At 35.3% G+C, this 13,178-nt stretch overlaps 1 protein-coding gene and 1 pseudogene across 4 annotated transcripts; one reads left to right on the forward strand and one right to left on the reverse strand.

Annotated features, from left to right (window-relative positions):
* Positions 1-241: 241 nt before the first annotated feature.
* On the forward strand, positions 242-5,539 carry LOC129300134 (uncharacterized). Of its 4 annotated transcripts, XM_054938665.1 has the most exons (7): positions 249-265; positions 344-577; positions 912-975; positions 1,109-1,177; positions 1,281-1,615; positions 3,778-3,993; positions 4,109-5,539. In XM_054938665.1, exons 3-7 carry the CDS (start codon positions 939-941, stop codon positions 5,132-5,134), a joined length of 1,683 nt encoding a protein of 560 aa, XP_054794640.1. In that variant the 5' UTR covers positions 249-265; positions 344-577; positions 912-938; the 3' UTR covers positions 5,135-5,539. The 4 variants fall into 4 exon arrangements, with proteins under 4 accessions (XP_054794643.1, XP_054794641.1, XP_054794642.1 ...); XM_054938668.1 differs by having other exon boundaries at positions 242-964; XM_054938666.1 differs by lacking the exon at positions 1,109-1,177 and having other exon boundaries at positions 242-577.
* Positions 5,540-7,464: 1,925 nt separating this feature from the next.
* On the reverse strand, positions 7,465-13,167 carry LOC129300135 (chromatin-remodeling ATPase INO80-like; annotated as a pseudogene).
* Positions 13,168-13,178: the final 11 nt, after the last annotated feature.

Genomic DNA, 13,178 nt, shown 5'->3' on the forward strand with positions numbered 1-13,178 from the left:
ACAAACATGTGAAAGAATATTGACTTCAGTTCGAACTAGATGCTTATTCTGTGTGTCTGAAGTAATGGACCCCATTTGCCCGAAAAAGGAGGGTCTGAAAGCAGCCCAGAATCAGGCCGAGCGGTTAATCCGGGCCCGTATCCAAAGACCTACAATTTTACCATATTGCCCCGACAAAGAGCCCTCTTATAATTGTTACTCCCGCGCGTCCGTCACTCTCAGTAACAGCTTTTTCTGGGAAGCCCTGCTTCTTCTTCCGCTGAAAGTAAACTCTTTCTTTCTTTTCTCTTTTCGGCTCTGAATTTCGAGAAACTCGAAACCCTAGACACTCACATTCTCATAGTCTTTCTAAGGTGAAATTCTTTGTTGTGCCTCGCAAAGCCTCGTCATTCCTGAGTCAATCGCGGTCGCCTCGCCGGACTTACTGTTGGATTGCTAGGATAGCTGCACTCCCGATTGCGCATTGCTGGAGAAATATTGCTACTCTTGTTGGTTTCTGGAAATGAATTGCTGTTCTTGAAGACGTTTATTTTTAAAGAAATCAAGTTCCGCAATGTCTACATGGTGCTGAAGTTCGGTGAGCCATCTTTTCTTCTTGATCTTCTGGAGAACTGGCCTCGAATGATCATTTATTGTTTTAAGTATTCATGGTCGATATATGACGGTTCTTAATACTTCATTAATTAATGTCCGTAAGCGTGGTTGGTGAAACCAGTAATTGTAAGTCACTTCAGGTTTTTAAAACCGTCTCTTTTCTTGTCCCTGATATTATTATACTGCGATATTGTGTTATTGGTAGGAATGTAGCATTCTTGGACCTTCTTTTGTGATTTTATCAAACATGCTAATCCTGCTTCTTCACCATTTGCTATATCGTTTCTATCCTCGTTACTTTTCCTGGGTTCTTACAGGGGTGCGCAGAGACATAATAACAATCCATGGCTTCGGGTCTTTGGAGTTCAACGTATGATGAAGGTTTCCCATTTATTTATATCTTGTTTCTATTTTCTTTTTGTATGATCAATGTTCAGTATGAAATACATGTTTTCCGGGTTGCATGTAAGTCTTCTATTTCATAATGGTTTGCATGTAATTGTGCTGTTCTCAGTTGCGCGCAATAGTAATAACTCTGAGCATCTTGGATGTCAATATGACTTTTACTTGGATTGTGTGCGTGGTATGTTCATATTCCTTTACCCTGTATATCTCTTTGGGCTTTCTCTGAGATATTCTTTTTATCATTCGTCTGTATTTACTGGGAGTTTTGTTTTTCGTTTCAGATGTGATGGAGGAGGATGCCTTGAATGAGAAATCTTGCATTCAGGCTTTAAAAAATTTAATAACAAAGGAAGATACCGAAATTGAAGAACTTGAAAAGGATCTCTTATCACTTCAGAATGAATTAGCCTGGGCTGAACATCAAAACTGGCCTGAAATATGCTGCAATGCTTTGACTCAGAAAATCAACTGGCTTGATGTCTCCATTAGGAGTTTGAAGAATGATCATGCTGATAATGCCAGAATTCAGCTACTATTACCTAATGAACCTGCTGGGACACTTGACGAAGTATTAAAGGCTACACTAGGAGACTGCCGTCAAGATAACTGTGGCCAGGTTTGAACAATGAAATTTCTTCATTTTCTCAATTATAAGATTTTATTAATCATAATTATTAAAAATTTAGGTAAAACCATTTTCCTTACATTTATGACCACCATTCTTAAGGTTTGCTGTCTTCTTGTCATGCTTCTTTAATCAGATTTTAATTCATACAGTACTATCTTTTCCAAGATCATGCACTCCATGATTTTATGATGTTTTGGGCTGCATTAGGCGTCAGTGTATTGATTTAAAAAAAACATTTGTAACTGAATCTGCCAGTATTAATTCCAAAAACTCAAACTTTATTGACACATATTTTTAGATTTTATTGGCCATATGCAAGTGAAATGTTGATTTTAGTGTTAATTTCCCATTGTCTCTTGATTTTTCAATTTTTTAATACTAACATTCAACCCTTCTGACATTTAGGTCGTCATAGTAACTAATGAATTGAAGTTGAGCACTGTTATATTTTTCAATTTTCAAATGTCAAATGTTGATATTGAGCACTCTCCCTTAGCTTCTTTATTGAACAATATTATTAAGGGAAAATGATAGAAAAATTCATTTAAATTAGGTAAATAACATATTAGTCCTACGAAATGGTATAATTCCCTTGGAATCACTTGAGATCTTTTTGTCATTAGGGAATTAAAGGAAATGACACTTTTGCTTAAACATGCATTCGAGTTGGAAATTCACAACTCTCCATTCACAACTTTGGTTCCAATATTAACAAGTTTTGTCCCTAAATTCGCAATAATTTATTAGTCATTCACAAGTCTTGGTGTGCAAGTCCAGACAAGCAATAGAGTTGAAAATTCGCAAGTCTCTATTCACAATTTTGGTTCTCAAGTTAACAACTTTTGTCTTCAAATTTGGAATAATTTATTAGCCATTTGCCAGTCCTGGTGTGCAAGTCCAGACAAGCATCAGACTTGGAAATTCACAAGTCTTCATTCACAATTTGGTTCCTAGGTTAACAACTTTTATCCCTAAATTCATAATAATTTATTAGTCATTTGCAAATCCTAGTATGCAAGTCCAGACATGTATCAGAGTTGGAAATTCGCTAGTCTCCATTCAAAACATTGGTTCCAATATTAAGAAGTTTTGTCCCTAAATTTGCAACAATGCAACAAGGAATTATAATTTATCAGTAATCTCTGAGTAAGTATCAGCACCCACGTTTTTCAACTTTAAGCACGAAGAGAAAATGAAAACCTCAATCATTTACGCACAATAACCCACATCAACTTCAACTATCACATATGGGAGGAGAAAATTTCAAGGAGGAGAAGAAATTTATCCACATAAAGCAGACGCAATAGAGGAAGAATGTTTGCTTATATGTACCCATGCATAGCAGCCAAACAAAACAAACAACCTATGTACAAAAACTAAAAAAAAAAAAAAGAACACGAGAACGAGAAGAAGAAAGGGAAGGAGAAGAAGGAGAAGGAGACGAAGAAGGAGAGGGAGACAGACCAGAAGAATACCATGAATCAAGGTGTGAATGAAGAACCCGAGACAGACTAGAAAAATTTGCAAGTTTTTTCAGTGAGTATTAAGATTTTTGTTTACTTTGACGGCAATTTGGTCATTTTATTTGACTCCCTAATGACAAAAAGATCCCAAAGGACTCTAGGGAAATTATTCCATTTTGTGGGACCAATATGTCATATATCTAATTTAAATGGGTTTTTCTGTCATTTTCCCTGTTATTAATTTGTCCAATAAGATGAAACAGTTAAGTCTTCCTGATGTGACAATGCACTCAGAGTTACAAGTAGACATTTTATACTGTCAGCGGACAGCCTGACAATATGAACTTGTTTTCAGTTTTCAGAATGGGAAGAAAAGAGAATAAAAACCGGTAAATGGGCTAATGTGGTTGTAGATCTCCTAGACCATTTGTCTGTTTTTAGTTCGCAATGCAGTCTTGTTTTATTTTTATTTTGCTTTTGCTGTGTAGGTCTAAACTTGCGAACTGTTTTGGATCCATGATAATTCTGGAGCAAACCTCCATGGTCTTTATCTATTTTATGTAGGGCTCTCTCATTCTGTTTCAGTTATACTTGAGTTTGATATGTTTAATCTTTGTGACTGGATTTTCCTTGTGTTTCTCACTCAATATACCTGATATAGACCCTGACACTGGTTATTCTTTCCAGGAACTGCTTGGTAAAATTGTTCTGAGAAGTGCTGATTTTGGGGCTATCAAGAGTTTACCCGGTCCTCCTGATGGAATGAATTTACTGGGAAAATCAGATTTTAATGTTTTAGCATATGAGGAAGTTAGAAGAAGCCAACTTGTCACTACAGATAAAAGTCAAATCTTGAATTCTGCTACTTCCAAGGGCAAGGAAAATGTTCTGAAAGAAGTCAAGGTGCAAGACCCTCCTGTTTCTCGTTTAAACAATTTTAACTTCCTGGACTGGATGCAGTCTATTTGAGTATTATTTTCATCAGGGTTTGTTGTCTAATTTTTCTTAAATTTTGCAGCAAGAAGGTGCAACTGTCAAAGATGTCACTACAGATGAATGTCTGGATTCCAGCTTTTGTCAAGAAGTAAAAAGTGAAAATTCTAATTTTGCTCCAAAAACTGCACGGAGAGATTGCGAGAAAGCATCAAATGTTGCTCCAACTCAAGATTTGGACCCAACTAATTTACCCTTGAATAGGGATTGTGGGAGAATAAATCCTCTTCAAGTTGATAGTGATAAAGAATTTTGTCTTGCTGCTTCTGAATCATGGAACCGAAAAAGTTCACTGCATGTAATGTACTTTCAGAGTGCTAGCCTTGTTAATGCCGGAAGTTCTGGTTCGAGTTCAATGTCAGAGATGCAGACTAAAAAGCCCCGTTTTACTGGGTCTCAGCTGACTGACCGAGGGAAATCTCAAGTGCTATGCCCTAAACCTGAACCTACTGTCTACCTTGGGAAGTCCGTTATGAGTGAGCCTGGTAAGCTAAAGAATCAGAGAAAGAGAAAACAGAAATCAGATTCATTTTCTGCTAGAGATCCGAGTGAAAATCCTATGGAAATTGATTCAAGTTCATCGAGGGAAGTTACATGCAAGAGGCAACGGAAGTCAAGAACCAGCATTGATGGAAATTTAGTTGAGTCTCTGGGCAGCAAGGATGCTAAAAGAACAGTGCAGCTGGAACAGCATGAAACTGCATATGCTATTGTTCCTTATGACAGCAAATTTTTTGGGTTGCAAAAGAAAAGAAATGTATGTAAGTTGCCAGTCACGGCAGGAATACAAAATTCACTTGTTAACATTGATTTAACAAGCTCAAATGTAGTTGAAACGGACAATGGACAAAATGAAGATCTTCAGAATTGCTGGTCCGGCTCCTCAGTTGATTCTCATAATAAGACCTCAGTTCTGATGCCTGTGAGCTTGAGAAACTTGACATTGAGTAATTTGAGGGCCATAGCAAAGCAGCACAACGTGAAAAAATATTACAGAATGACAAAAGGACCTTTGGTGGAACAACTAACTCAGATTCTCGGCGGCTGGTGAATTTACTTTTGGCTAAAAATTCGATGTTGATAAGCGATAACCCATTTCAGCTTTGCTACTTTTGATATTGTGTTTCAATTAGGATTTAGGTTGACAGATGCTCCTTTGGTAAACCCAAAAGGAGTACGTGATAGGATATAATACACATGCTATAGAAAGAATACTAGCTACAGCTATAGAAGTAGTGTGCAAAATGCAAATGAAAGGAGGTATAGATGTTTCTTCTTCCTTGCTGGTTAGTCCTTGTGTCTGAAATTCTGACGAAAATGTGAGTATAACACTATAACGGCTATATTGCAATCGTTTTTAGTGTCACTGCACAGTGGACACTGGCTATGTGGAATTATGGTTTTTGACTATGAATGCTTCACAACGCTCCTAAGCCGAGCCGTGCTTTTTTTCTCTTTTCTTTTCTTTTCTTTTTAATGTAATTATTTTATGTTTCATGAAACTTTGCTCGTGGACTGTTCTTGGTTCGACGTCTTCGCTTTCAGACTGAATGAAGGTAAGCATTACGCCTCCGCACCCGTATTATTAACGGCGGTTATGTTCGATGTTCGCTGCGTCGAGAAATGCATTTGACCATATTACTGAGAATTGGATCGAGAGATGTAATTCTAATTTGAGATTTAGTTTATTTTATGAAGACAGGATTTTTTATGTGATGCTTAAATGCTAAAAAGAATTCAGCTTTTCTAAGAAATTGAGCTCTTGATGGTCTTGTCCTGAACTTCACTTCACACGTGTATTAGTAGAAATTTAAATAATTGAAAGAAAAAAACTTATATACTTAAGGTGTATATATCTAATTAAATCAAAATATATGAATCTTTTATAAATTATTTTTTTATAATAAATTTTTATTATTAATTAAATTAATATATTAAAATTTATATGTTATGATTTAATTTGATATAAATATATTAAATATATAATGCTAAGTATATAAATCTTATCCTAACTGAATTAATTTCGTAACATGCCACACGCCCCCGGGGGAGCTAGATTCATTATTGGTTTCTGAAATTGAGTAAAGAAACAATTTCTTAGTTTAAGGATATTCTAAGAATATTAATTATGTTTAAAATATAGAATTATAATTTTTTTAAAAAAATCATGATTCTTAGGTGGGATTAAAATTTTCCTGATTAATTTTTTATTTTTTATTTTTTCAATAGTCATCTTATATTTTCAATATTTATTTTCCATTGTTTTAGTATTGAAAATAATTAAAATTAAATATTGTTTAGTGTTGAAAATATAAATATTGTAAATATCTATCGAGTGATGTTCGGTTCAACTGGAAGGAGTTAAAATTAACTTATGTTAGGATCATGAATTTGCATCCAAGAATATGCAATGATTTTAGTAGGTTTTCCAAAATACTAGGTGAAGGAATAAATAGAAGAAAAAATCTTAAAGGATTAATAAAAAATTGAATAATAAAATAATAAAGATGAATAATAAAAATGTGAAAAAAATAAGTATTGAAAATATAAAAGATAAGTACTGAAAAATTAACTCAAAAAAAATTAATTTTAGTTAAAGACTATTATCTATAATTTACCAGAGAATTCTTAAATGTCGCTCTCCCTTGCTTTTATGGTATGTGCTGGAATTCTACCATCGTGCCAACCTAGCATAATTTCTTTTTTAGATAATAAAACTTTTAATTTTTTAAATTTATTTCAGTTATTAATTTGATTTCTCTAATTTAAATTTTTTTATCAATTTGATGCTTTATTTTTTTTAAATTATTATGAGTCTCTTAAGTTTTAAAATACAAATTAACTATAAAAATAATTTAACATGTGAAGTATATTAATGACTTAATATATACATGCGCGTGTGCACGAGCGTAATTAAATGAGAATAAATTAATTTTTAAATTAATTAATTTTTATCATTATGTTTTATTAAATTATCCCTTTCCCTTATAATGTGTCTTATTCTCTTAGCGTTAAAATTTTAGAGTCTGTTTCTTATCATACCTATAATATATTTATTTTTATGACTGTCGTCAATATTTAAACATTCATGTTAACAAATTTTAATATTATTACCTCCTTTTTAAAAACTAAAAACCAAATTGATAACCGAATTAAATTTAAAACATTAAATTGATAAAAATTAAATTTGAAAAACAAAATCAATGGCTTAAAATAACTTGAGACACTGAAAATTACATTACCCCTTATTTTTGTAATTTAAAAAATGTCCAAACCCTCTTTGAACGTTTCTTAGGCGGAAGGATTGACACCTATAACAGACATAACTTTGAGGATGCAATAAAAAGGAAAATAAATCTAAAGATCTGATTAAGAATTGGAAGAAGTCATAAATACTAGCAGATTAATTTTCCCTAAAAAATAACACATCAAGGCCAGAGTCATATCATCAAAGCTGGCAGATTCTCCCAAGTGAATGTAATTTACTTACGCCAAAATTAATACAACTAGCAAGGGTATTCTAATCTGTACAAAGCCCCAATTACGTTTAAGCGGGGCGATCTATAAACTATAATTTTATATATCTAAGGCTATCACTATGCACAAAGTAAAAGGATATACAGCTTTGCCTGCCTTGTGTCAATACAAAATGGATGCGGGAAACAGGGAACAAGAATTTGTAGACCAACAGGGGAGGCAACCTAGCTTGCAATTTACCAAAGAAAGCCGATCTAAAAGTTGATACAACACCGCACCCACTTTCCCGCATTTAGTTAACTTGAGTCATCCATAGCCTCTTTCTGCTTCTGAACCTCCATTACTAAATTCACGTGGAAAAATAGTGCTTATTGGGTCAGCTCCGGGAATACATTAGCTGTACCCGCAGAAGAGTCGTCAAACTTGTCATTCCCAGCTTTCTTTGCCTTCTTCGGTCTCTTGGGTTTCTGGACCGCTGGATCGTACAACTCATAGTCCATCGGCATTGAACTACTATTAAGCTCATCCATCTTTGAAATTTCCTGGCCCTTGATTTGGTTTGCTTGTCAGGGGCAGCTTTTCTCTGCAACTTTACAACAAAAATTCTGATAAACATGCATCCGTTGACCTTCGCAAAGACCACATGAACTAAAAATTTACATTCGTCAAACATTATCCCGTAAAGCCAACAAAACTAGGATCCAACAGATGATCCCCCCCCCCCGGGCCAAAAAAAAAAGATCTCAAGTCTGTTGGTTCCTCAATGGATATCAGATATCCCAGGTCGTAAATCAAGATTGCCAAAAGAACGTAATCAACAAGGCTGCACAGAATTTCTCACTCCTTATTCCAATTTTATATTGTGGATAATGGTAATAGCAGTACGGTCTCTTGAAATTCAAATATTTATTTAAAAAACCAACAACCAGACAATATTATTAATTGCAGAGCAACATAGTAAGGGGGGAAAAGAAAGGAAACAAATCAGACGCATCCATTGCCGAACCAGTAGTCAACTGCACAAAATAAAAGCTAACATACTCAATTTTTTATCAGCCTGGATAATTCACTTGAAATGTGATCCGCAGGAATGAATAACTATCTAATTAACCATTGATTCCTAATGCCTCATGCATAATGAGAAACAACAAAACTTCCTATATAAATTTCTTATTATGCACCTACTTGAAATCAGAGTCAGAACCAGCAGCATCAATACTCATAAATTATCAGGTTACCTTTTTATTACTGGGCTTTGATCCCTCTGGGTCAAGAGAAATATCATTATCTGGGCCCTGTGCTCCAGAGTTCGTTAGCTCTTCCAGGGACACGTCACCTTCTTCATTTACAAGTATACCCTTCCTAGTTTGTTTCCTCTTTTGCTTATCCTTTATCTGGAAATACAAAACGAGGTGAAATATAATCAGGATCTCTCAAAATTGGTTTGAGCATTCCACGGCTTGCATTTTGCCTTCCCATACTGGTGGTCAACAATAATTAACAGTTCGCGTCAATGTGATTCACAACCAACCTGAAGAGGAATGTCCTTAAATTTCTGCTCCAACTGGACATCATCCAGAAGAAAGGATACAACATCATCAGGATCTATAAAATCACCAACAGAACCACCAGTCATGACAAGGTTCTGTACAGTGCTTTTTTGGCCTGCTCTAAGAAGAATCTTCTCTTCAATTGTTTCTTCACATATAAGTCTGTAAACAGTGACCTACAAGATTTAAAATGAAACAGAATCAGTTAAGAAACCAAAATAAACTGAGTGTTACAAAACTTGAGAAAAATCAAAGCTTTTCTGTATGCAGAAAAAGTGGCGTGATCACAGGAAGTGAAGGAGGGTGAAAGAACAACTGTGGCATGTATGCAAGCAAAGAATGTACTGAGAGAGAGAGCATTTGCTTGGTGCATTTATCTATTTATTTTGTAAAGGGAGCGTGCAGGTTGTTCGTTTCAACAATAGATTGGATCTAACCAACTGCACTTTTTACTTTCTTTGTTACTACGAAAGGTGAATGATTCAGCCAATTAATTCAATGATCCAGAACCATTGACATGGTTAAAATTAAGCAGTTAGCATATTACTCTTTCTACATTAGCAAAAAAGAAGGAAAAAGTAACTTTCCTTTTCCAACATTCATGTCAATTGGCCTCAAACATTAGCGCAACACTATCATTTAATCATTATCAAATGCATGCACATGGAGGGGGAATGAGGAAGAGATAGCTAACATCTTTTGTTTGACCCAATCGATGAGCTCTATCCATTGCCTGCTGATCCAATGTAGGATTCCAATCACTCTCATAAAAGATTACTGTGTCAGCAGCCGTCAAGTTGATACCCAATCCACCAGCCCTTGTACTAAGTAAGAACACAAAAACATCATTCCTGCATCCATAAAATTACAAATATCGCAAGTGTTAAGAGTGCACGTGATTTAATTTCATTTAGAAGTCATTGTTAGAATGTTATTTGTCTCAATTCGACTTTCTGAATCATGTATTTTTATTTTGGAGCTGATTTGGAGGGATTTATGTCCTCAGTGTCTGTTGCTAAATTGGCGGCATCAAATGTGATTCGTCTTGAACCATCTATCCTACATTCAGCCTTCACAGTAATATTTAACACGAATTTTCTTTTGTTTCTATTTTATCCATTCCTCTGCTACGCTTCAATAAGCAAATGCATAAAAGTAATGTTTAGTAACCTCACTAGGGTCGTGTATCCCTGCAATATGGCAAGACATTACCTGTGCTGGAAGTCTCTAACCATGTCTCTGCGGTCTTGAATAGCCGATGATCCATCAAGTCTAAAATATCTATATTTTCTATAATTCATGTAGTCCTGCAAGTTGCATTCAATAGTAGCATGAAAACTCACGCAAAGTTAAAAGGTAAGCACCAAGACAAGTACAATACTATGCTGCCATAGTGATTCTCAAACCTTGTGGGACCATTTCCAATTTTTCAAATCACTGATTTTACTCACTCCCTCCAAAAACATCAACATTATAATCAATTCTTTTTGTTGCTTTAGCTAAAAAGAATTGAAACTCATGGAACTCATCCTGTGCTGATTTTACACAACAATTACAATAAAGAACTCATACATCAAGGGGTCCAAGTGACAAAAACATAAGACCAAAAACTTCTAGATATGATTAGAGTCAAAAAGTATAACATTGTAACAAATTTAGCAATACCTCAAGAATATTCAGCATCTTTGTCATCTGAGCAAACAAGAGAACACGATGATTTTCAGCCCGCAAGCGTTTTAATAATATGTCAAGTGTTTGAAGCTTCCCAGAGTCCTATATGAAAGCCATGCCTCAGAAAATCATTTCAATAAGAAAGTTGAAGGATAGAGGGTGAAGGGGGGGAATGGGATCACTCAATAAAGAATAAAGAGTAAAAGAAATTAAAACAGCACTTACAGTGAGCAATTTTGCTGGGTCAAAATTTTGCATAGGGGGAGATGAACCTAAAATTTTGTGGGTTAACTGAAGAGCAGGCTGTGCAACTGGTACTTCAGAATCAATCTCTTGAATTAAATGATGGGGAGGACCATCTGGCTTTCTAGGTCCATTAAACTCAGATGTGCGCGCAAATCCCACAAGCAATCTCTTAACCCAAGGGTCATGCAACTCTTCAAGTGTTTTATAAGAGAAGTTTCGATCTGAGCAGTGAGCAACAATCTAAAAAGAAAAGAAGAAATGCAGACACCAATTAATGACCATTTTGCAAAATCAAGCCTGAAGATTGGATAGTAAGGAAATATAACATACTGGGGGAGCTCTAGTCCGAGGGATATATGTGTATGCTGAGTGAATAAGTCTTGCATTGGATAAAATCCTATCTTGATATGGGACGACCAATGCCTCAAAAGGGGCATGGCTAGGGCCAGTAGCAAATCTTCTTTGAAAAATATTTGTCTCAGATTTTGTAGGCACCAGTAACATTCGCGTAACAGCCCTTACTTTTCCTCTTTCAAGGTAACCAGATTCAGGATCATTATCCAGAGCCTCTGCCACGAAGTCCACAACCTCATTGATAAATTTTCGTTCCCATCTCACCATAGAATACAATACTTGCTCCATAAAAGAACCAGTAGCTGAAAACATCACTTCTTGTGGGGACAAATCCATCAAACGGGCAAAACCAAAAGTTCCACTTCTAATACATGACGCATTTGATTTATTCCCTTCAGAGAAGATAGATTTAAAAACATTCTCTGGGCTATAAATATTAAAATGTCTTTGAAAATATTCTCTGCTAACACCACGAGCAACAGTTGAATTGAGCAATTTAGAACCTTGCATGATTTCTTGATGGACAAGTTTTGGCATCTAAAAAGATGAGGAAAAAGCTAACATCAAAAATGGTATATAGACGTGCCATGTGATTCATGTTTTACCAGTAACTTGGATATAGAATTAGAATCAACACAACGAGAGAACGGACCAACTATTTAGCATGCAAATGTAAGTTGCAACTTGGAATCCATTTAAAATTAGCTTACGGATCATATGTATAAGTCAGATCAGATTCAAAATATACTTAATCTACTCTCCATCACTTTTGTTCCTCCTCCTTTGTTCCTATTAGAATATAAGAAATTAAACCAAGTGCACTTGTCTCCAAAAGAAAAAATCAAGTAACACCACAACGAAGACCTGAATTAATTTGATTTTTTTTCCCCATGAAAAGCTTTCTAATTCACAGAATGAACTTGCTCTGCAATAGACATGCAGTGTCAATTTCAGTTGTACGCTTGTACGCATAATGCTGAGATATTTAAGGCACCACATATTTCTGATTAGAACAATAACATCTCCATAAGAATGGAATTATCGTCACCGATTCTGAAGGTAAACAGTCACAAAAATCATTTGGAACAGTTTACGTAACAAAAGCTTGATGGCACCAAACATACCATAATAGTAACTTGCTTGTTTTTTAAATTTAAGAGCGTGCTGACAGGCAGGAAAAGGAAAGTCAAAGGGGGGATGAAGAAGAGAGAATTATCAGATTAAATGCCTCAGCACAACAGAAAGGGTTTTACGCAGTACCTCGTATGATATGGGATTGTGACCCCCAGAATAGTAAACATCCTCCAACTCCCCAAATGGAGGTGGCGGAAGGGAATTTGGAATCTCCCAAAGTTATAGAATGTGGTTCCCTCGCTCCTCTCAAACAACTCCGGATGGTTGCAAACCTGCCATGTTAAAGAGCAATATTTATTATGGGAAACAGGGGGAAAAAAAAAAGAGGAACCTCAGATGCTGAAAACAAAATATGTTATCTTTACTAATATACTAATCAATGCAAAATTTCAGAAAAAGAGAACCTCCATTGAATGAACTGGCTACCTTTCTTAGTTGAATAACAATATTCATTAAATTCAGAAGTCTCTTCTCATTAAAATGCCCACGATTGCTATCAAACAACCCTGCAAGAGATATTTTATTCTTGATTGCTTGATAGAAAGCTTGCTGCCGAGAACTCAACTTGCAGTGCACTGTAACCTCTGTTTTCCTAGTCAGTGTCAGATATTACATCCTTTTTAACTCGTCGCAGCATGAAAGGCTTTAGAATAGAATGCTGTC

This window comes from Prosopis cineraria, unplaced genomic scaffold (genome assembly GCF_029017545.1).
Source record: "Prosopis cineraria cultivar Desert tree isolate PC_DT_omini unplaced genomic scaffold, ASM2901754v1 PC1443, whole genome shotgun sequence".
Classification (NCBI taxonomy): domain Eukaryota; kingdom Viridiplantae; phylum Streptophyta; class Magnoliopsida; order Fabales; family Fabaceae; genus Prosopis; species Prosopis cineraria.